Raw genomic sequence first — 23,609 nt, 5'->3', positions numbered from 1 at the left:
ATATACTGTATAGTGTAGTAATAGTGTAGGTACATAATTTAAGTTGTATAGTGTAGTGGGAGTGTATTTACAGTGCATAGTGGGAGTGTTTGTATGTACAGAATATATAATGTATCATGCATATTGAATACTGCAAAATATTGTAAGAGTGTATATATAATGTACATAGATATATTAGTTTATACCCCCTAGTTGGATCTCCGGAGAAGGAGAGATTTGTGGACTCCAACCCGTCCGAGCAGAGCTCGGTTAAACTATCAGTCTTCTCCGACCTGAAAAAGAATGAACTCCTGTTTTAACAGATCAGGAAACCATTTGTCCAACTTTACTAACACGGGTAAGAAAATACAAAACCAGTTGCAAGCTCTCACGCGAAAATATACGAAAATCTTGCCCGTTCCTTCTTAATAACTGAAGCTTAAACATGTGCTTTTTATTTTTAAAATGTTCATGTCTTGGGCTACTAAACGCATACTTGAGTTTACTGAGGAAAAATCAAAGGCTAAGGCGTTGCAACACATTAAAGTCAATCTTGTCTTTAAAATTGACGCAACTTTTCATAGCAATCTGGACAGTTTTACTCTATTGATGATTTTCATCACGCGAATCGTTGTTTTCTTTGCTAGATCGTTTAGCAAATAATTTTTAAAACTATTTAATGAAGTCTTCCGATCAATATGAGATTTAGTTCTTAATTAAAGTCTATCCTATGTGGGCAACCCTGTAACATCAAAAATTGGTCCAAAGCAGAGGCGTATATAGGAATTTAACCTTTTTTAGATTTTACATTTTCAGAATGTTTGTCCTTCTTCGACGGATTGGTTTGCTGGCCGGAGACTGCGTTTGGTTTAACAGCCAAGGTTCCTTGTACATCCATAGAGTCATTCAAGCAGATTAAACTTATCTTTCCTTCAGGTAGAGTAGAGTAGAGTAGAGTAGAGTAGAGTAGAGTAGAGTAGAGTAGAGTAGAGTAGAGTACTGTAGAGTAGAGTAGAGTAGAGTAGAGTAGAGTAGAGTAGAGTAGAGTAAAGTAGAGTAGAGTAGAGTAGAGTTGTTGCATTAAATTTGTTGAAAAAATTCTCTTCACGGGACGAAAAATTCCCCCTTTTCGGAGTAACTTAATTGTAATACTCTTATTGTATTCATATATTTGGAACTAATATCTTAGATATTCGTTATTCTAAACTCATCTCTTGGTTTTAGTCTCAGCTATTTTGCTTTGTAACATTAGCAATTAACAAATTTATTGTTAGTTCTTTTGTTTTTTTCTGGCATCATCTGGTGGAGATGGTGGGGGGGGGATATTTTTGGACTGAGGCGAGAGTTTTACTTACCAAGTTATGTCTAAATCTAATATTGTTTGAAATGTTATCGGTCTTCAACATTGGGTTGCGAAGAATTAGGGATTGAGTTTTTGGGAAAGTCTCAAAATTCCTGAGCGAATAAAACGTTCTGTAAAATCAAAATTGCTAAATGACTCTTGGCGTGGAAATAGATAAAAAATGTCATAAGAAAGAATTTTATAAAAACATGTTAAATGGGTTTAAGAATATTAAGAATATTAAGAATATTAAGAATATTAAGAATATTAAGAATATTAAGAATATTAAGAATATTAAGAATATTAAGAATATTAAGAATGTTAAGAATATGCGTGAGAAGTTGCTAAATACTGTCCATTTGTTTTTGGTACAGTGAAACCCTTAAAAACGAATACATCGAAAGAATTCATCAAATGTCGTATTCTTCACTTTCTGATAATGGAATGTTGCAGATATTTAGTTTTTTAATTAAATGATTAAATGGAACTCTTTAAAACTGTTCCCGCATATTCATGGCTATTTATTTATTTTTGCAAATACTGAAATTTACGTAATATAGTATAAAACTCATTGAAAAATTGTCAAGACGACATTTGATAAATTCTTCCGATGTATTCGTTCTTGAGGGTTTCACTGGACGAAATTTTGAAAATTGGTTAATCTACGGCAAAAAACGTATTTTTTCTCACATTGATTACATTAGAAGTTAAACTTGCCTTGATAACATTTTAAAGGTAAAAATCATTTAATTTTTTTGTAGTTTTGTTATTCATGCTAAAAGTTGGGGAAAATTTACAATCAATCTTATTTCCATTCTGCACTTCAAGAATGTCTGCTCTGTTATAAGGGCTGTTGAACCTAAAGAGAAAAAGCTGCATCAAGATTGAGAAGCTGAGAGAGAGAATGTGCGGCATATTAATTACAATTAATTGCAAGAAAACTACCGGAAATAATTAGTTGGGGAACAACTTCCGGAGCATCGCATTCCCAGATTTTCAATGTGTGAAATAAAAAAATGTCAATGAAATAGTTTATTAATTGGCTTAACCTATAACACAACAGTAAACACAAGAAATTGCTCATTGATTTTTTAAAAATAAAACGAGTTGTTATTAAGCAGAGTTTTTAGTAAGCAGAGTTGTTATTAAGCAGAGTTGTTAGTTAGCAGAGTTGTTATTAAGCAGAGTTATTCTTAACCAGAGTTGTTATTAAGCAGAGTTGTTATTAAGCAGAGTTTTTAGTGAGCAGAGTTGTCAGTAAGCAGAGAGTTGGTAAGGCGAATTGTGTGCAAGGCGAGTTGTTATTATTATCAGTCGGAATGAATGTTAATTAGTCATCTAACAGTATAAAACGGTCTGCGCTGTTTCTAGTTTAAGTTTAAAAGGAGTAATTTGCAAAATACTTCTCGAGATTTGCAAGAGTGCGTGCACATCTAGGTTCGCAGTGATGTATTTGGGAATTTTGAAGGTGAATTATATACTTCAAAATTATTGTATTTTCAACTCAAGCAGTTTAATTTAATAAAAATATTTTGCTAGATAATCCAATCTAAAAGTATGTTAATTAAAACACTTCATTTTCATAAATGATTCTGGAATCATTAAAAACGAAAAAAAAAAAATATATAAAATTATTAAAAATGTCCAAAGATTTTGCATTAAAGGAGGATCAAAAAACACAAAAAATTCTTCCACTTAAAAAATCTAAATCCTAAACAAAATAAAGCGTTTTTATATCATAACACAGAATAAAATGAAAAACATAAATAATAAAAACTAGTTTGAAAGAGAAAAGAAAATGAAAAAATGGATAAAAAAGAGTGCATCAACTTAATTTAATTCTTGTAGATGCTTGACTCTGGGTGTAAATGACAAATTTTATAAAAATAAACTTTAAAAATATCGAAACTTGAAATAAGAATCTATTTTTGTAAATAAATTTGTCAAATGTGTATACATAACATTTATACTTTATAATTTCTAACTTTCTCGCAATAAACTTTAAATATTCCCAGTTTTTCTTCAGAATTTGTGGCAACTTTAACTTTTTGTTATTACAAAGTAATTTATCATTTAAGCATTTCTTAAAGTTTTATAAAGATAATTTTCATTTTACTCTGACAGCTGTTGAAAAAGTTAAAATGATTTATTATATTTTAAAAATAAAAGCATGAGCAAAATTACTCCTCAAATTGCCACCGTTGTTCTTAAAAATTTGAATTAAAGGGACTGTAAGCGTAATTTGAAGTGACCCTCCATGCACAGAGCGCAATGTCCGATTTACAACGGTACCCTTCAAACCTTTGACTGTTCGAGTTGAGAGAGCTCTTTGTTTAAATATCTTGAAAAGAACTTAAACACGTTGTACGCTGTTAATGCGCTTCTTGTGTAACTTGACATAACTGCCAAAGTAAATACTATATATGTATATGTATGTGTTACTAGCTGAATTTTTTTAGCCTATAACACCCCCCGCCCACCCATGTATGTCCACAAAAAATTTCAGCCCAATCGGTTTAGCCGTTTGGCCGGCTATAGGCAACATATATATATATGCGAATGTCTTGTTTTATTATAATATAGATAATTTGGATGGCTATGGATAACATATGCATATACTATATACTACGAAGCTTTCTTTTTAAACACAGTGATACAAGGGGTTTCAAGATCTCACGCTAAAAATCTATGAAAAAATGCTACAAATAAGTATAAATGAGATTTACACACAGAGGTCTCTGTACTCGACGTTTAAAGAGTACCGTTGTAAATCGGGCATTGCCCTCTTTGTATGGAGGGTAGCTTGAAATTATGCTTACAGTCCCTTTAAACAGTTATTTGGTTCTTCCAAGACTAAAATTTTAAATTAGTTACATACAATTCCTAGGATTGTGCGTTCGATCTTGATTTATTATCACATTTTTCTTTTCTATGAATATAAATAAGTTAAATTTAGAATTTTAAATAAAGGGGGGGGATATTTAAGCAGGTGGTTTTTTGATTTTTTTCACCAAAAATACAAAAACTTTGTGCAAATGAAACAAATTATACTTCCAAGGTTAATTATATTTTTCACAATCGGAATTGATCATTTGTAAAAATGCCTTTTGGGAAAGTACCCTTAACATCTTCATTGGAAAAAAGATACTTTTAGTCCATAGTTAGGAGAGCAAGTTTATTTTTACTTTTTACATTTTTATATTTTCCTAGATGCATAATATTTCTTTCTTTTACACAAATGTAAACTGTTGCAAAGCCAGATGTATTATATACAGGGTGTCCCATAAACTGTTGCAAAGCCAGATACATTATATACAGGGTGTCCCACAAAAAAACGCTCCGTAAGGTATTGCTACTATCATCATGGTTTGTAAAAAAATTCTATATATAAATTTGGCTTGTCTGTCTGGGTGTCTGTTTGTCTGTTTGTCTGTTTGTTTGTATCCAATAAACCTCAAAACGGCTGAACCGATCGGGCCCAATTTTTTTGTGGGACATCACGTGACCACAGGGAAGGTTTACGAATGATAAAAATTAAAAAAAATGTGTTTTAAAGGTTTTTAATTTTGTTAACAAATTTAAATTCTTGAAAATCCGCGATTTTTTTTAAAAATCCGCGAAATGTTTTTCTTCTTTGTTTTAAAATGTGTAACAAAAAGAACATGTTCATAATTCAAATAGAAGATGGGCGCGAAGCGCCCTAAAAGCCTAGTTTTTTTAATTTACGTAATATTTCTGATTGATGGAGACCGATAAGAGGTCTGTATTAAAGTTCGCCGCTTTGAATTGGTTATCTATATATAAATTTGGGTTGTTTGTCTGTTTGTTTGTCTACTTGTTTGTATCCAATAAAAGTCAAAACGGCTGAACAGATCGGGCCCAAATTTTGTGTGGGACCTCACGTGAAATTTTAAAAATTTGTGTTTAAAAGTTTTTTATTTTTGTAAAATTTTGAAAAATGCGCAAAAAAATATTATGAAATCCGCAAACTATTTTTTGTTTTTGTTTTATACTGTACAAAGAGAAGACGCTCACAGATAAAGCCACAATGAAAGTTGAAAAAGAAGATGAGCGCAAAGCGCCCTAAAAGCCAGTGTCAGTAAATTTGTCGATTTTGTTCTCCGTCCATGTTATGTGATTTCATTATGATGTCAAAAGAAGAAAATTCTTGAAAAAGATCTAAAATCCAATGACCATTCAGGAAACCCTGGGGAATTATAAAAACTAAAAGTTACATTAGAGAGAGAAATTGTAGCAGTTGATGTGAGACATGTAGAAAAAAGTGATACTGGATATAAGAGCTGAGAAATGCATCGTAAACAATGAGAGATATTTCGAATAAAATATGAAAAAAAATCATATTTTTCTTCTTTTTTATCTGTTGTTTGATAAAATAAATATAAATACAAAGTTTTTCCTTGACTTTTCATATTATCTCAATATCTAAATTCAATCAAGTCAAAATGGCAAACTTCAAACTGTCAAAACTATTTCATTTTTCGTGCTACAGACCTCAAATTGATATTCATTGATCGGTAACTATATTAGAATTTCGAAAATGTCTATTTAATAAATATCGAAATATAGAAAGAGCCACAGTACCTTGTTTTGTTACACCCTGTAGTATATATTTACAAAATGAGTAATAATATTTGATTAAGAAAACATCTTGATCATGAAAACTTTCTTGTGCAATGTGCAAAGCTCTATAATAGGGCCCTGACACAAGATTATTAAAAGATTGAATCTTTAAAATAATTTATGAGGCTAGTATGAAAATATGCATACAATAATTACAGTGCACTGCATACATACAAAAACCTTATAATTAAATTTATACATATATTAATAATCAGTTAATATCAGATATATTCTATAACTAATTCAAAATAAAAAACAATCTTTAACCAGATGATTGTAAATTGTAAATAACTTTGGAATACGGAAGACGACTTTAAGATTCAAGTCATGATTATAAATAAATGATCATGAAACACAGCATCTCTCTAATCCCCTTTAAACTGATTGGAGTCAAATTGTTAGTGTTGGAAAAATATGCCTTTTTTCGTTATTTTAAAAATTGAAAATTTAATTTTAACTAAAATGCTGAACTAGGAAGGAAATGACGGAAACTGAAATAAAAATAAAATTAAAGATTAGTACTGAAGATTGGGACGTAAAGCAGTCTAAATTTCTAGATTTCTATGCAGAGAATGGGTCGGTATAAATTATCTTCCAAATATTTTCCCCAGTTTAACAGAGAAGACTTGAACATACAGGGCGTCTCATATCATATTAGATTATCTCCAAGTTTTAACGCCAAAATAAATCCATAATACTCGAAAAACCTAGCATTTTCCACAAGAAAATTCTAAAATTAGCCTATGTTTCAAAATGATTCATTCTTCTGAAATTATCTGAGTAGTCCCGAAAATCGTAATTTTGGCCGAATAACGATTAATATGACGTGGGACACCCTGTAGAATAGTTTAAATAAATGAATATTCAAACCAAAGAAAAAGTTTGTTTTATATTTCTAAAACATAATCTTACAATAGAAGTTTCCGTACTTCGTCTTACTATTCTAAAGTCGTCCGGTCAAGTAAAGTCGTCCTACTAGTTTTCAGTATAATCGTCCAATTATTATAGTCTTTTTTAGATCCTCGAGTATAATTTTGCTTCTACCAAAATTTGGAAAATGATATTTTAACAATCTTTAGAATTCAGTCTGTTCTTTAAACGATAATAAAACATAAACTATATCACATTTTCAGGAATGTTCGACCGTTAGGTTAGGTTAAAGATTGGAAAGTTTAAATGGAATTGTCTGAGTTAAAACCAGGTTTACAGGAGTTCTAATGGAAGGAAAAAGTTACACGAATGACTCGATGTATAAAATGCTAGAAAAAAGTTGAATGAACCGATGAGCCGATGTGTTCTGATGAGACAGCATCTTAGAGGAACCAATTCTATTACGCATAAGCTCCAGTTTCTATTTATATATCTGAGAGAAGGTATCTGAATTACATCTATTTGTCTGAACAGGGAACTATTAATAGAGAAAAAGCTAAGCTGTACAAAACCGAATTGCGTTTTTGCCAGAAAATCTGATTTTTTTTATCGCGTTGATTTTCAGGAATATCTTGAATATCCTATATTACAAGGTGTCTTATCTGAAATCACAAATTTTTCAGAACAATTAAATAATTAAATAATTAAATAATTAAATAATTAAATAATTAAATAATTAAATAATTAAATAATTAAATGCTTATTTAAAGATAAAACGCAAAATAGTCATTAAATCTCAACAAATAGAAACTGGAGTCATTATGACAATCTTTAAGCGGTGCCATGTTCTTAATTATTGTGTCGAGTTTCGTTAATCTTAAACGCTTGTTTTTTAAATCCAATATTGGAAATTTGAAGATGCATGTTTGATCCCTCAAGTAAAGTTATTCCTGCAGGGTAGCTACGGTATATGTTATAGTAGAGAAGAGTTAAATAAATCCACAGGTCTACTACATATAGGGTTTCCATTCGCAAAACTTTTGCGCAAGTTTTGCGAAAAGAAACGGAAAATATTTCTTAAGTTTCGTAACACTTTTGCGCGAAAAACAGCAATTTGCGCTATCATTCGTACATATAATTTCGCGCAAAATTGCGATATTCCCATTTTTCGCAACCCGGTTTCCGAAATCAGGAAAAATGTTATAATTAAGAATTTTTTTAAAATTAAATTTTCAATTACCTACTTTAATACCATGAATTTTTGTTTATAATAATCAATGATCAAAGGGACTGTAAGCGTATTTTCAAGTACCCCTCTACCCAAAGATGGCATTAAAACCTTAATCTGATCAAAAATGTTAAAGACAACGTTTTTCTCCATTGCTTCTTATATGCAAGTTAGTTTTGCAGAGAACCCGTAAATGAAAACCAGTTTGAAGAAAGAATTAAAAACATGGATATCTAATTCCTACTTCGGACAAAGAGTTTAAGGGTACTATTGTGAATCGAGATAATTGCAATCTAATGCATGGAGGGCCACTTTAAATTACACTTTCAGTCAGTTTAATAGGATTTAAAATTATAATAAAGTTTCTTGGTCTCTTATTTCTATATTATTAATTTTTGTCCCTTAATTTGAAGTATTCAATATTGAAAGCAGCATAACCATATATTTTTAAAAGTAAATTTTTGATAAAAAACTTGAAGTTATTTAATTCTATGCCAAAACTTTCCAGTCAAATTGCTAAAAAATATCATGTTTGCGGAAAATTTTTCGTTTTACATAATACTTCCGGTTTGCAATATGCTCAAAAATTCGCAAAAAAATGGTGCACGAAAATGGCGCAACATTTTGCACAAAAAAATATAGTCATTTCGTGGAAACCCTGACTGCATAAGATGGAGATCAATTATTGATACCTTAACAATCCCTTTATTATCATTCTTTATCGTTACAGGTTTAAAGAAAAAATACTTATCATATCAATCATAAAATTCGATATCTTTCTATGGTTCATATAATGAAAAAAAAACCATTTGAGCTAAAAAAGATCGACTTTTTACATAGAAACATTTAACTCTGCAGTACAGGGAAACAATGTTTAAAAACTTTAACTTTATAACTGAAAGCTTTCTCAAATTCATTTGAATAGAATAGTATATTGCACGAATTCCCCAAATGTCTAATCTTGTAATTAAATCCTGATAATTTTCTATTTTCTATTTCTGTTCTCTAAATAATATATATCTATATCAATGAACTTGTAGTTTGTTCATAAAATATTTATTTCACGTTGTTTGTGTATTAAATATTCAATTATTTTTTACAGAAACTAAACAATTCTAAACAACAAGTGTGTTTTGATGCACTTTGATGTCAGTGCAGTTGCAACAAAAAATGTTATTTTTTAATTTGTTGGTATCTAGGGGTATCTAGGGGTATCTGGGGGTATCTAGGGGTACCTAGGGGTAAAACAAACAAAAAAAGCATTAAATAAACAAAAATCAAACAATGCAAGAATTAAGTATTTAGATAGAAATGTAGATGGATAGATAATTATGATTTATTGATTTTCAAATATATGATAATAGATATATTTTCTCCATCCGATCCATAAAGCATCAATTATTAAAAAAAATAAAGTTTCTGATAAAGGAAGGTGGGTTTTTGATAAAGGAAGGCATGTTTTTGATAAAGAATGGTGGGATTTTGATAAAGGAAGGCGGGTTTTTGATAAAGGAAGGTGGGTTTTGATTAAGAAAGGTGGGTTTTTGATAAAGGAAGGTGGGTTTTTGATAAAGGAAGGTAGGACTTTGATAAAGGAAGGTGGGATTTTGATAAAGGAAGGCGGGATTTCGATAAAGGAAGGTGGGATTTTGATAAAGGAAGGCGGGATTTGATAAAGGAAGGTGGGATTTGATAAAGGAAGGTGGGATTTTGATAAAGGAAGGCGGGATTTTGATAAAGGAGGTGGGATTTTGATAAAGGAAGGTGGGATTTTGAAAAAGGAAGGCGGGTTTTGATAATGGAAGGTGGGGTTTGATAAAGAAAAAGGGTTTCTGTTACAGAAAGGTGGTTTTTTGAAAAATGAAAGTTGGTTCCTGATAAAGATAGGTGGGTTTCTGATAAAGGAAGGTGTTTTTTCTGCTCAAAGAAGACGGGTTTTTGATAAAGATAGTTGATTTCTGAAATAGAAGGGTGGGTTTCCATTGTGTTCCTAATAAAGGAATATGTGTTTCTGATAAATGAATACAGGTTTCTGATAAAGATAGGTGGGTTCCTAATAAATGAATGTGGGTTTCTGATAAATGAATGTGGGTTTCTGATAAATGAATGTGGGTTTCTGATAAATGAATGCGGGTTTCTGATAAAAGAATGTGGGTTTTGTTCAACAATTTTCGACTCAGAGCCTGAAATTTAAGACAGGATATCGTCATGAATCCTGGTATCGGAACCCTGTTTCATGAATGCGTTAAGAAATTTTCGTTTTTGGTTCAAAATATCTTTTCATATGATTAGTATCATCAATCTTACATTGAAATCTACATGCAAATGCATAAACCCCAAAAAAGAAACTCGGGAGTTTTATTCTCTTAAATTTCCGGCTCAGTGCACCAAACATACCCTCGATTTAAAACTTTTTTATTTTTAGAAAATGAAATCGGATTCGCGTACAGACAATGCAGGGAGGATGAACCGGTAGGAAAATTTTAGTAAGCAAGCAGAAAGTTTTCTGACATAAAAACCTTATTTTCTTTTTAGCTTTATTATAAAACATATTTCTTAGTGCAATTATAAAATCTCTTCTAATTACCTACCACGATGCAATTACCGTTAGTATGCAATAATTACAGATTAATTGTTTGTTTACTCGCATAAATCCGGTTTATGCACTGCTTAAAGGGACTGTAAGCGACGTCATCGTCCATTTAAAGAGTTAAATACCCGAGTATAAAGAAAAGAAACTTTTTGCCAAAAACGCAAATTTTCTAATCCCTTTATCGTTGCAATCTGATTGTGTAAACCTTTTATATCTTAAATCTTTTTGATCGAACAGAATTCTTAGTTTGATAAAGGGAGTCTAGAAGATTTAAGTTTGCGGTAAAAACTCAGTTTTTCTACCTTAAAAAGAGATCAATTCTGTTTATAACCTTCCTTGTCTCTACTTAGAGAATAAAAAAAACAAGGTTATCTCCGTCATTTTTTATTTATTTATAAAAATCAAACAAACAAAAGAATATACCCTCTTTTGGTTTATTCAATACTTGAGGTTCTGAACCATGAAAACCCATTGAAATTCAATACTTTTATTCTTCATTTGTTTTGAGCTAAATTAAAAACCGATATTCCACTTTTTAGATTAATTTTTGTCCGACCAACAAAGAGCCTCATATTTTGACCGGTTTTAATTGGAGATGGGAATTGTTTTTTCGAACGAACGAAATTTTTCATGAAAAAGGGTGTCGTTCAGGAAAAAAACGAAAAGATTTAAAAATTTGTTAAAAACGACTTATACTGAAGAACGTAGCGTCCTTACAAACTTCAGAAAGTTGCAATATACAACTCAAATTGTAAAAAAATCAAATCAATTTCAAACAAATCATTCAGATATTATAACCTATAGTCATAGATTATTTTTCAACGCATTTGCATATAGTTAACATTTAATATTCGTTTAATATTCCATGCACTTAAAACGCCGAAATAGTTGGCCGCCAGATGTCTCAGCTCTCGTTGCTGTGAATGATTACATGTGGCGAGGGAGGGAGTCCAGAGTTCCTCAAATAGTAATCCCGCCACCCAAATCTGTTTTGCGGCAAGCGCGCTCCTCAATTGGTAATCTCATGTGGCAGAGACACCAAGCGGAAAAATAGACGCAACAGAAGTAAGATTAGTAGCGATTTGGATTTTCATTTTTTTTAATCTTTATTTTGAGTTAAAAATTGGCGCCACAGGGAAAATGTTTTTGGCTAGAAGGTGCCTGATCTCTTTTCTCTTGCGCTCATAATTTTCCAGTTGGGGGAGTCCCCCATCCCCCTTAACTACTGTTTATGTACAGGGTGTCCCACGAAACATGACAGTATGCAAGACGACTTGAATATCGTCTTGATTTTTTATATAATTTGCTGCATTTATTTGTCAACCTAATTTTAGAAGTAAATTTCTAGAGGTAATAATCACAAAATTCCCCTGGTCCTGCCATTTCCAAAATGTGGTCTGCATTTTTTGTGCTTTCAATATTGCCCGAGATATGAACAATTTCGTTCAGATTTCGACAATTTTGCTTTTATTTAACAAAATTGAAATCTTTTATCTCTGGTAATATTGAAAATCAAAGACGACTTTTAAGTCGTCTTGCTATTGTCATGTTTCGTGGGACACCCTGTACCGTATTTACCAGTATGTACCAGTATATGTACTATATCTAGGTCTGGGCTGAGAAAGCGAACTACTCGGAGTGTATGGACGCAATCTCTAGAGTAGAATCGGTAAGCCTGAAATGGGACTTTATCGGCCATAATTTTTTAAAGATATAAAAAGAAGTATTTTTGGCTTTATGCACTGCAAACCAAAATGAAGAAGCTTTAAAGCGACAATCTGACCGGATTTTACCAATAACTCGACCTTGCAGTTTTGAAATGCACCAGTCCAAGGCTACATAAAAGTATAAGAGAGTTGTGGAGGTTAAAACAAACCCCTGCAAGAAGTTGCGATACTTCGAAGTCGACGCGGTCTCAAAATCTGATGCATAACTTTCATACGTAGTTGTTTTGAGATATCTATGAATGGTAAATTCAGTTCAGAAATCATTAAATATATTTAAAATATCATTAGAAACATACATTTGACATCAATATTTTTACCCTTTAACCTTTTTTTAACCTTCAATTTACTATGTATTATAGATTAAACATTATTTATATATTTTTGAAGTGAAAATTGCTTATAAAACCACAAAAGAAGCATTTGAGGTAAATACTCAATTTCGTGAACCAAATGTGCTTTTGGTTAAATGGGTTTATATAATATACAATAAATTTTTTTTATACATAACATTGCTAACCAGAAGATGCACGCTCTCACAAAACCACGATCGGAAGAATATATTTGATCTTCAGTATGAACAAAAATCTCGTAAATTTTATAACATAAAATATAATTTTTTTTATGTCTCACTATCTTTTTATTCCAAACATAAATTTTGAATTAGAATAATAGAAATGTTTTTTGTTTTGTTTTTAGATCAATTCTCGAAATCCTTGGTTTAGATTCAAATGTAACATTTACATTCTATATATTCAGTATTCTAAAGGTTTATATCTCTCATTTACATTNCAGACGATTTACATAACATTGCGAACCAGAAGATATACAAAAAAATAGATCATGATTTTGCCAATTACTCTCTTTCAACTGTAGATAGAAAAATAAGATATGGTTTTGAAATGTGCATGCACAGGCCAATGCATTGTTACACTTCAAAATCGACCCAGTCCTAGAGTTTCAAAGTCTTGTTACCTAAAAAGATTGAGACTCATAAATTTTAAAATTTCAGAAAACCACGATCGGAAGAATATATTTGATCTTCAGTATGAACAAAAATCTCGTAAATTTTATAACATAAAATATAATTTTTTTTATGTCTCAAAATACTTAGTTCACTATCTTTTTATTCCAAACATAAATTTTGAATCAGAATAATAGAAATGTTTTTTTTTTGTTTTTAGATCAATTCTCGAAATCCTTGGTTTAGATTCAAATGTAACATTTACATTCTATATATTCAGTATTCTAAAGGTTTATATCTCTCATTTACATTATGCATATTCAATATTCTTAAGGTTTATATCTCTCATTTACATTCTATGTATTTAGTATTCTACAGGTTTATATATNTCCCAACCCTTCTCCCCACCCCTTCTCCCCACCCCTTCTTCCCATCCCTCTTCCCCAATCCTTCTCCACAGCCCCTTCTACTCCTCCTGTGTTGACGCCCCTCCCCATTTCTTCCCAGAATACACACCTTTCCTCTGATTTTCTTCCCCTAATCTAAATTGGCATTTTCTTCTTCAGAAGAAAAAATTAATAGTAAATGAAAATCTAGAAAATATTTCAAGGGAAAATTTCTCACTCATTTTTCCTTTTCCTTCCTTAAAAGTGAACCAAATGATTCGTCTCTTTACTTATAAACTCATTTTTCTAAAATTCAGGTCGATATGGGAGGTCGGTTTCTTATTATTGTGCGTTTTTTCTATTTTTATTTTCCTTCAGGACGCTTGGAATGCGTCTTTCCTACTTTATTATTTTAGGATGCTTGGCTTGCCTCTTTGCTGTTTTATTATAGAATTCTGGGTGTGCCTTTTTTTCATAAATTTTCTTTTAGGACCTTGTGTGCATCTTTTCTGTTTTCTTAATTTTTTTTGACACTTCTTGAGCCTCTTTGCTATTCTCTTGTTGTATTAGAACGCTTCTCTCGTCTCTTTGCTATTATATTGTTTCTATTAGGACGCTTCTCTCCATTCTTTTCTATTTTCTTGTTTCTTTTGCCTAAGCGTAAACATTCTTCCTTCGTACACTTTTAAAATAATACATTTTATGATTTCGCAGTTATCTATGTTGTGATGTTAGGTACTTTACCAAATACCTTTTCCCAAGCGGCAACTTCCCAAGGGTAATTTCCCAAATTAGTAATTTCCGAAGCGGCAACTTTCCAAGTCTGTCCTAGCCGCAGCGCTCGGCCTCCTAGCTTTTACTATCCGCAGTGATCAGCCCCCTAGTCCATCCTAGTCGCAGCGCTCGGCCCTCACCATTGCAGCCTGCGACGCCTAAGAAGGCCTAACCAAACCTTGGGAAGTCGCCCTTGGGAAAATGTCTTAGGGAAAATATCTAACACTGCAGGAATTCCACAATTTTCAAATATGAAACTTTTTTCAATTTTTTTCATTCTAAAATTTCATATACCCTAAGTCAAGTATAGTTCGTGAAAAATGTTGGGCTCGATAGGTTCAGCCGTTTCAGTGTTTATTGCATGAAAATATTAAATATATTGAAGAAAAAAGAAAAAAAAGAAATGTTATTAGTGTTTCTAACACCCGGTCCCTTTACTTATGAACTTCTGTGAAGCAATAAAGACATAAATTCTTCCGACGATAAAATAAATTGGTGGTCTGTGTGTCTGTGTGTGTTTCTAGTGGAATATAAAGTATAAAGTAAAACATACTGGAAAAACTTTACTCAAATATATTTTATTATTAGAAATAATGACGGTGGTAAAGTGAAGAGGGGCACGGTACATGGACTTAGGCAAGAATATACCAGAAAATCCAATATCTTTGTTTACAAAACAAGTATACTGCTGTTGACCATAAATACTACTTCTAACCCCCTCCCCTGTAAGTCGTCTTAACCAAAACCCCTCTCAGAGAAAACTCCAAACCAAAGCAAGTCTAAGTTTAAATTTATCTGTACTCTCCGACAAAAGAAACAACAAACAGTGAAACGTTTTACTAAGTGAAAGATCAAATGCATAAATAACTTTGTAATCCATAGTAAATGTCACTTAAACAATCGGGCTTATTTTTTTAGAAGTATTTACAAATGTTTTAAACTATCCCACCAAGCCCTCAACTACATTAGTATATTGGCATTTAATTTGTCATTTAATTTTATTACACCTGCATTCTATTGCAGGTTTGAAATATATCAGTTAAAGAGAATATTTGCAACTTAGTGTCTGAGTTGAGGAGCCTGACCAACGAACCTATTGATCAAAGAACCAATCGACCAACCGACCAACTAACCAACCGATCAACCAACCAATTGACCAACCAGCTAACCTAACTTATGATCGTTGTCGCCCGCCTACGTTTCAACTGCAGTTACTGGGTGGAATATGAACAAAATTGATCTAAGCATTCCTTCCAGAAAATGCAGTACACTTTTTCTGTAAAGAATCTGGGATTTTTGGTATATTACTTTGGTTTCATAGTAAAAAAATAAAAAGACCAGAATCATGTGTTGTACGGTAAAATACTGTAAATTTATATAATATTGGCGACTTAAGTACAGATTAATCGCCAGGAAACCCGGAAACCCAATGTCATGATTTTTGGGTCAGGCAGTTTTGTAGATACAGAAAAGTTTTTTTCATATTGCTACTTTTTTTCCTCTTTATTTATTTTCAAATTTTCTTTAAAAAAGAAATGAATACAGAAAGGATATAACTTGGGCGTTTCGTTAAGAGATACTCTCTTAAAGGAGTTGAGTAATTGTCACAAATTCGATTTTCTAATCCCTTTATTTTTTCTACCCAGAGTTAGATATTTCAAACTATAATGTTAATTAGTCCAAGTTTGAAATATCAATATATAGATTCGAAAATATGAGTTTGTGGCAAATACTCAATTTCTTTCCGACTTAGGGAGCGCATAAATCAATCTTAACATACACTAAATACGTCTATTTTTGGACTGAGGAACATGCAAAACTTCGCTAAGTCTTTTCTTAAAATACTGTAATACAAACGTGGTTCTGTACTATAGTATTGTTATTGACTGACTGTTAAGACTAAGCTTTCTACAGAACTCTCATAATCCTAGTTGTCTTCTGTAGAAAATAAAAAGCTTAATACCATGATTTACTCGTAAATGAAAAATAATGTCAACTTAGCAGTCTGGCAACATACATTTCACATTTTTCAACGTCTAAAGGATTTTTGATTTCAATCACTGAAAAGAAACTGTAGACGTGATTTGAAGTGACTCGCCTTTTCTCTTTGTTTAATTCTGACAATTTACTTAATGTTTCTGCTGCACAAATCATTTAGTTACTTTTTTTAGAGAAACTACAATTAAAACAATACAATAAAAATAAACCGGTTTGAATCAGACATGCCACTCTAGAAATTTCAACTTCAGTCCATTTAAACAAAATTTTAGATTATAACATAAATAGTTATAAGGAACATCAAATATGTTGGTTCGGATCTGTTTTACGAGACCCCGCGGGGCTGGATAGTATACAGAAAACATAGTAATTGCAAGTTACGGATTTGCAAAACCAAGTTTGTACTTCAGGTTCTACAAGATTGGAAATGTATGGTAGTTGATCTGAGAATGTAGTTTTGTGGACTAATTTTTTAGGATTCATTTGAGACATATAAAACGTTTTAATGATGTATAATTACTGAGTTTGAGCACAAAGTCGACGTTCAAAACCATCCAATTGGGTGGTTACGTTTAGAGAATCGATTTTTTTTAATATTAAATAAAGACTTTGAAAAATGTATCAAAAATTTGTCAATAAATCAATGTTAGAATCAATTTTTTCTTTTTAATCATTATATTGAATTTCTTATTTTTTACGAATTTGATCGCAGATTTCTACAAATTTTTCAAATGTCGTTTTTTCAATAAAAATTCCCGAAAATCTGCAGAAAATGTTTGTAAACAATTACTTATTTTTAATGATAAGAGTTAATTTTTATTTTTTATTTTTTTTTCCTGAACAACTTATTTGCGCTCAAACTCAGTAATTATACATCATTAAAACGTTTAATATGTCTCAAATGAATCCTAAAAAATCTCTCCACAATACTACATTCTCAGTTCAACTACCATACTTTGCCGGTCACTCCCTTTAAACAACGGAAAATTTTTGATAATACAACACTTATAAAACTAAATAATATCTTATACACATTATTGACTAGATAAAGGTTTAAAATGTAGGGTTGTGAATCGAGCATACTCTTCTTTAAATATAGGTTCACTTGAAATTACAGTTTCTTTACGGTTTAGTGTGAAATACAAAATAAACAAAGAATTTAATTTTAATGTATTCTGATTGAATCTTTTCTTGTTTTTATCTAATAAACCGAAATAAACCAAGTGGGCCCAAAGGAATTGTTGCAACAAAGTCTAATTTTCTAATCCCTATATATGTTGGCAACCTGATGGTATAAACATTTGATATTTCAAACTTAGATTTCTTGATCTGACAGAGGTCATAGCTTGAAATATCAAATGTCTTCGACATTGGGTTACACAGATATAGGGATTAGAAAATCACACTTAGTTGCAAAGACTCAATTCCTTTGTTGTGGCTACTTACATGAACCCATGGAAGGTTTATGTTTGGGTGTATGTATGGGGGCAAAAATGTAAACTTTTCCAATTTTTGAAATCCGCCAATTTAAAAAGAAAATCTGCAAATCTGCGAACATTTTGTTTCTATGAGTACGCTAAAAAAATGGTGGCTTCAAAATCATCAGTTTAAGGATATAGGATTGTTACTAAAATATGGCATTTACCAAAGTATGTTTTTATTCGGCTTGTGTGTCTGTTTACTGTCCAGTAATTTTCTTTGTTTGTGTCCAATAAACGTCAACACAGCTAAACCAATCTAATCCATTCGTTAATTTACGCAAAATTTTGTCATTTTGTAAATTATGATCGATCCAAGGAAATCATGTTATTGCAGATTATATAGTCATCGATCTTATTTTTTTATCCTTTGTACAAGTTCTAGACATGATTCAATATATAAATAAATCTGTTCATTCGTCTCCAGCACTTTTTATTTTTTGACCTTACATGATGTGCTATTGCTTGTGTAAAGAGAGCAAATTGAATATTCTGGGAGCGGGTTAAGGTTTATATTCACTTTAATTTGTTTTGTTTTCTTAAATGCAGCCATCTTTACATTTCTTTTCATTCAATGCATACATTTATTCAGTTTTATTTGTTTAAGAAAATGTTTAATAATTTGAATTGTGTCAGATCTCTGCAGTGTGATCGGTTGAGGATTCACAGGAACTTTATGACCTCTCTGGTTATATTTTATCTGATAACGATAATCTACTATGAGCCCTACATACACTCCCAACCACCTGGAGAACCCAACCTGCAACCCTGGTACAAATATCAGGTACTTGACTAGTTTTCAGTCTCCCATTTGGTCATACATCACCGCGGGCTATTTGGGCAAATAGTACTGTAAAGTCCTGTTCATTTCAAGTACCGGGCTAAAGCAAGCTGTACAGTACAAACTATGTATGTATATAAGGCAAAACAGGACGGTACGCCATATAAATTATAAATTATAAATTTATGTGATAACGGTACAATTAGAATTCGGTACGGTACATATTCATCTGCCCCATACAACTGCCGGCCCTGTACAATTGAAGTGGATACAAGTGTGACGTTAAAAAGAGTCCGGGGGTTCGATAATGCCCGGGTAATGTGGCACTTCTTAATAATTTGGAAACTTTCAATACAACATGGATGCATTGATAAACATCTGCTGAACGTAAACATATATTTAAATAAGTTTTTCAATGTAGACATACTAGAAAAGATGTAAAAAAGTTATATTCCGTCTCCAATGTCGTTTCCTTTCAAAGAATTAAAAACATGCATAATTTAGCTTCTATTCATATGTAATAATTAGTCGTAATATATAAAAGAATCTATTTAAATATTTTGAAATTTGTTTTTTATGACATAAATACAGCTTAGGCATTATCTCACGCCCGGACGCTTTTTGACGTAACACCGTGTATGGTATGTGATGGGTATTGTAAATATTAAAATGAACCGAGGGTTTAGAGTGAGTTCGGAGCTAATAACACATCAAAGTTATAACGTTGCCTAAATTTGAAAAAAAGCGCTATAGGGCAGAAAAATATCCTGTTTAAAAACTTCAAATTTTATTTTTACCTTTTCCTCTATACTTTCCTTTTCTTGTTTTCCTACTGCTAAAAGATAAAGATGGAAACGTACTCTGCAAGGTTTCCCATTAATGGTAAAGCAAGCATTAAGAATGAGTTCCTATAATTAAGGGATTACTGCATGATATTGATATATGAGTGATAACTGGAATAAATTGTCTATACTATGTCTGTATGTTAGGGAGGCCCTGTAAAAATTGTTAATGAAACAGAAAAAGAGAAAATGATTTTTTTTATTCCTCAGCGGGTGATCGTATGATATAATTTATATGGAAGATTTATGATAAAACTACAATCATAATCAGAAAGAACCGGAATTATTAATCATCTGATTTTACAATCTAATTATATGAATATGATTAATGAAACGATGATAACAAAATAACCATAGTCCAGCCAATTCCAAAATGTGGTCTGCCTTTATCGTGCGCTTAAAATTACCAGAGATATATATGTAAAGTCGTCTGATTACCTGTCAATAAATTCCGGGTCTTTCTGGTTATGACTGTAATCTGATCTGTTTGTGCAGGCGTGGATGTGCAGGTGTCTGATATCCTGACTATTGTTTGGTTATTTATCTCCTGTAATCCTATCTGTTTGTGCAGGCGTGGATGTGTAGGTGTCTGATATCCTGACTAATGTTTGGTTATTTATCTCCTGTAATCTGATCTGTTTGTGCAGGCGTGGATGTGCAGGTGTCTGATATCCTGCCTAATGTTTGGTTATTTATCTCCTGTATTCTGGATGTTTATCGAAGGAAAACACTAAATACAAAAAATAAGATTTTTTATCTTTTATTTTCCTGACGATTAAATAGCTTCTGAAATGAAAAAAGTTTTTAAATTATTTTCTTCAACCAAACAAGTTGGATACTTTAACTTATTGGTCTAGACTTTAAATTAGAGGGGTTACAAAGTCGCAAAGTCGCACTAGAAAAATGAACGTCTTCCTTATGCAGAGAAATCATGGAGTTTTAGAACTAGAGGGGGAGTAGGGTTTGTTGAGATGTTATTATGACGCACTAGGACAGTTCTATTTAATTTTTTTTGAAAACTTGTTAACAAAAAACACATTATTTTTGGGCAGGGCTGTAGGGCCGGGCCTTGATAATCATTATTTACTTTTTGTCCTTTGTTTACAATACAACTATAGAGCTATCTTGATACGTCACAGTGAAATGTTAACAACCTTGTTTCCCCTCTTCTTAGTTATATAACTTTACTCCTCCTCTTTGTGCACTTTGCAAAGTCAATTGAAATATTTAACAATTATGTAAAATAATTAACATAATTGATGTATTTGAAATGCGCAAAATATACTCTAATTAACGTCGTAATTTCGTAAACAATGCAAATATTATAGAATAATTTTGAAGAGTGAACAAATTTTCGCGAAAAACTAGGGTTTCCATTTGCAAAACTTTTGCGCAATTTTTGCGAAAGAAATCGCACATTTTTGCTTTCGTTGGGCCTAACCATGTTTTGAAACTAATGTCCCCTGAAACATTTACATTTATAAATGTAGAACGCCAAGGTTTTATTTGATGTACTTAAGCCGGGAACAGTTGTAGTTAAAATAATCAGGGGTTGAGTTTGCTCCTTGGATCTCTCATATAGGATATTCCAGTAAAATATAGGAGTTCAGTGATGACTTAGATATTTCGCCACAAACTGTGATTTTCTATCTTTGTAACCCGATGTCGTAGACCTTGAATATATTTCAAACTATAAATACTGTTAGGTTAAATAATCTAAGTTTGAAATATCACAGTTATACATCATCAGAGCTGAAAACTTTAGAATCCCGATTACTTAATCTGAGTATCCAATGGACACACTTTTGATTTTCTTCTTAAACCGTTCTTTCTTGGATATAGAAAGAAAAATCAAAAACCGTTTTTTTTAATTTAATGAGTCCCCCCCGTTTCTGTACATAATCTTAAAAAGCACAAGATTAGGTCATTCTTGATATTAAGAAAAGGAGGATCAAGCATTAATCTCGATATCCACCATTCTAAAGTTTTCAGCTCAGGTTGAAAAGAAGATATAGGGGCTAGAAAATGTTACTTTTGTTTCAATTCCTAAGTATAATAATGCTTAAATTCTAAGGGAAGATTAGTATGATGTTTGTCTCATAGAGTTCAGAATTTCGTCGTATATGTTGTTATATATATGGATAAGAATCCAAAATACAAATTTTAACGAATTGAATTTGACACCCTGTACATAAATAATCATACGTACGTACAATTTTGAAGTGTTTATCACTGTATTTTGTGTTAACTCTCCAGGGATGTATTTACACTCTCGACTCTCCACCAACGTATTTGATGCTACAGCACCCTTCAAAATATACAACACGGTCGGATGGGGTAAGATGATTTTTAGCATAGGATTTAAGTCCTTACCAAAAACTCTTATTTTCTAATCGCTATATCTTTGCAACCCCATGTCGTAGATCTGAAATATTTTAAAATTTGAATTCGGTTATATCAAATAATCTAAGTTTGTAAATGTAAAAGGTTTCACAGTGAAGTTGCAAAGATATAGGATAAGAAAACTTCAGTTTGTGGCAGGGAATCAATTCCTTTGGTCCTGTGTGTGATAAAAATCGGTCTCTTTAACATGAAACGAAAGATGAATGCTTGAACAATTCTGTCATGAATTTGGAAAACTCTGATCACGTTCTTTAGATGTAAATTTAATGCAAAATCCAGTGTGTTGTAGTTAATCTGAGAACTACAAAACCTGAATTCTAAATGGTAACCTTTCAATTTGAAGCTATTAAGCCTCTAATCCTTGTAAAACTGAGCTATAGATTAAGCGTTTAGTCCTTGTAAAACTGAGCTATAGATTAAGTGTTTAATCCTGGTAAAACTGAGCTATAGATTAAGCGTTTAATCCTGGTAAAACTGAGCTATAGATTAAGCGTTTAATCCTGGTAAAACTGAGCTATAGATTAAGTGTTTAATCCTGGTAAAACTGAGCTATAAATTAAGGGGTGTTTGAAGGGATTAACAATAGAAAAGTCTCGAACTCTAATTTCTCATTCACTTGCTAGGGCCTCAACTGGCAATGTAATGTTCTATTAATTAATGTTTCTCTTTTTCTTGGAAACAATGATATTAATTTCTCAATACGGTTTATATATTAGATCCTGTCCTGGAAAAGGAAATGCAACCTCGACTCTTGATTTGATACCAATTATATAAGAAATCCAATTCCTTACTAGATACACAGAGGGGGGGGGGCTTTAAAGGTTTTTTTGTACTTGGACGTTTTTTAACAAAACTGACAAGTTAAGTTTTATAATGGGGTTTTGAATACATTTTTACTTTAAAGTAATTATTTTCCAAAATAAGTGCCAGTATGATAAAAAAAAAGACTTTGGGTTCAGATTTTTTTAATTGTTCAATTTTTAAATGAAGAGTATCAGGGAAGGCAATCTACTAGGGTTGATCAATTTTGTATCTTCTTAGAGATCAGCTAACCACCCAAAGTGAACACACTGCATAAGCCTTATGCAACCTTTTCCGATCAACCAAAAAACCTTAATTCAAAAATGACCTGATAGACCCAAATATTATTTTGTTAAAAATTTCAGTTACAACATATTTTCTTGGAAATTCTATGCTAAATTCAGATTCGAAACTCAATTTTTAAAACATTAAAAAAAAAATAAATTAAGACTAAATAACAATAATCCAATATAATGCTTTTTATCTTTTTAAAGCTTTTGGCAGGTTTTCGTGATCTAGAACATTCAAGTCCAAAATCGATCACTCCTAATATCTGCATCATTCTTTCTCGGAAAAAGGTTCAAAGGATATGCCGCTCAACAATTGAAGGGTCACCTAAAATTGAGTTTATATTGTCGATCATATATCCATAAAACGCTTAGACTTTTCTTAACTTGTGAATCCAAATAAATTGTATTGGCCTTAAACGTGGTCGGATTAAAAAAGTAAAACCTCAAGAATTTATAACTCATATTTTAGTAAAGTTTTTATAAAGTGTTAAAATCCTGTGGGGCTGTGTAAAAGA

The 23,609-nt window shown here is 31.6% G+C and overlaps 1 protein-coding gene across 1 annotated transcript in view; it reads left to right on the top strand.

Annotated features, from left to right (window-relative positions):
• The first annotated feature begins 280 nt into the window (after nucleotides 1–280).
• Nucleotides 281–23,609, top strand: part of LOC111702467 (corticotropin-releasing factor receptor 2) — a 32,731-nt gene continuing 9,402 nt past the window's right edge. Inside the window, exons 1-8 of the mRNA XM_023474164.1 lie at nucleotides 281–337; nucleotides 796–915; nucleotides 10,486–10,532; nucleotides 12,263–12,322; nucleotides 17,564–17,598; nucleotides 18,614–18,761; nucleotides 20,248–20,323; nucleotides 21,857–21,937. Of these exons, the coding sequence (XP_023329932.1) occupies nucleotides 283–337; nucleotides 796–915; nucleotides 10,486–10,532; nucleotides 12,263–12,322; nucleotides 17,564–17,598; nucleotides 18,614–18,761; nucleotides 20,248–20,323; nucleotides 21,857–21,937 (622 nt within the window). The 5' untranslated portion in view covers nucleotides 281–282. The remainder of the gene's footprint in view (nucleotides 338–795; nucleotides 916–10,485; nucleotides 10,533–12,262; nucleotides 12,323–17,563; nucleotides 17,599–18,613; nucleotides 18,762–20,247; nucleotides 20,324–21,856; nucleotides 21,938–23,609) is intronic.

The sequence above is a fragment of the Eurytemora carolleeae genome, unplaced genomic scaffold (assembly GCF_000591075.1).
Source record: "Eurytemora carolleeae unplaced genomic scaffold, Eaff_2.0 scaffold278, whole genome shotgun sequence".
In the NCBI taxonomy this organism is placed as follows: Eukaryota; Metazoa; Arthropoda; class Copepoda; order Calanoida; family Temoridae; genus Eurytemora; species Eurytemora carolleeae.
The sequence above is the reverse complement of the archived record's forward strand: the minus strand, read 5'-3'. Positions and strand labels throughout refer to the sequence as shown.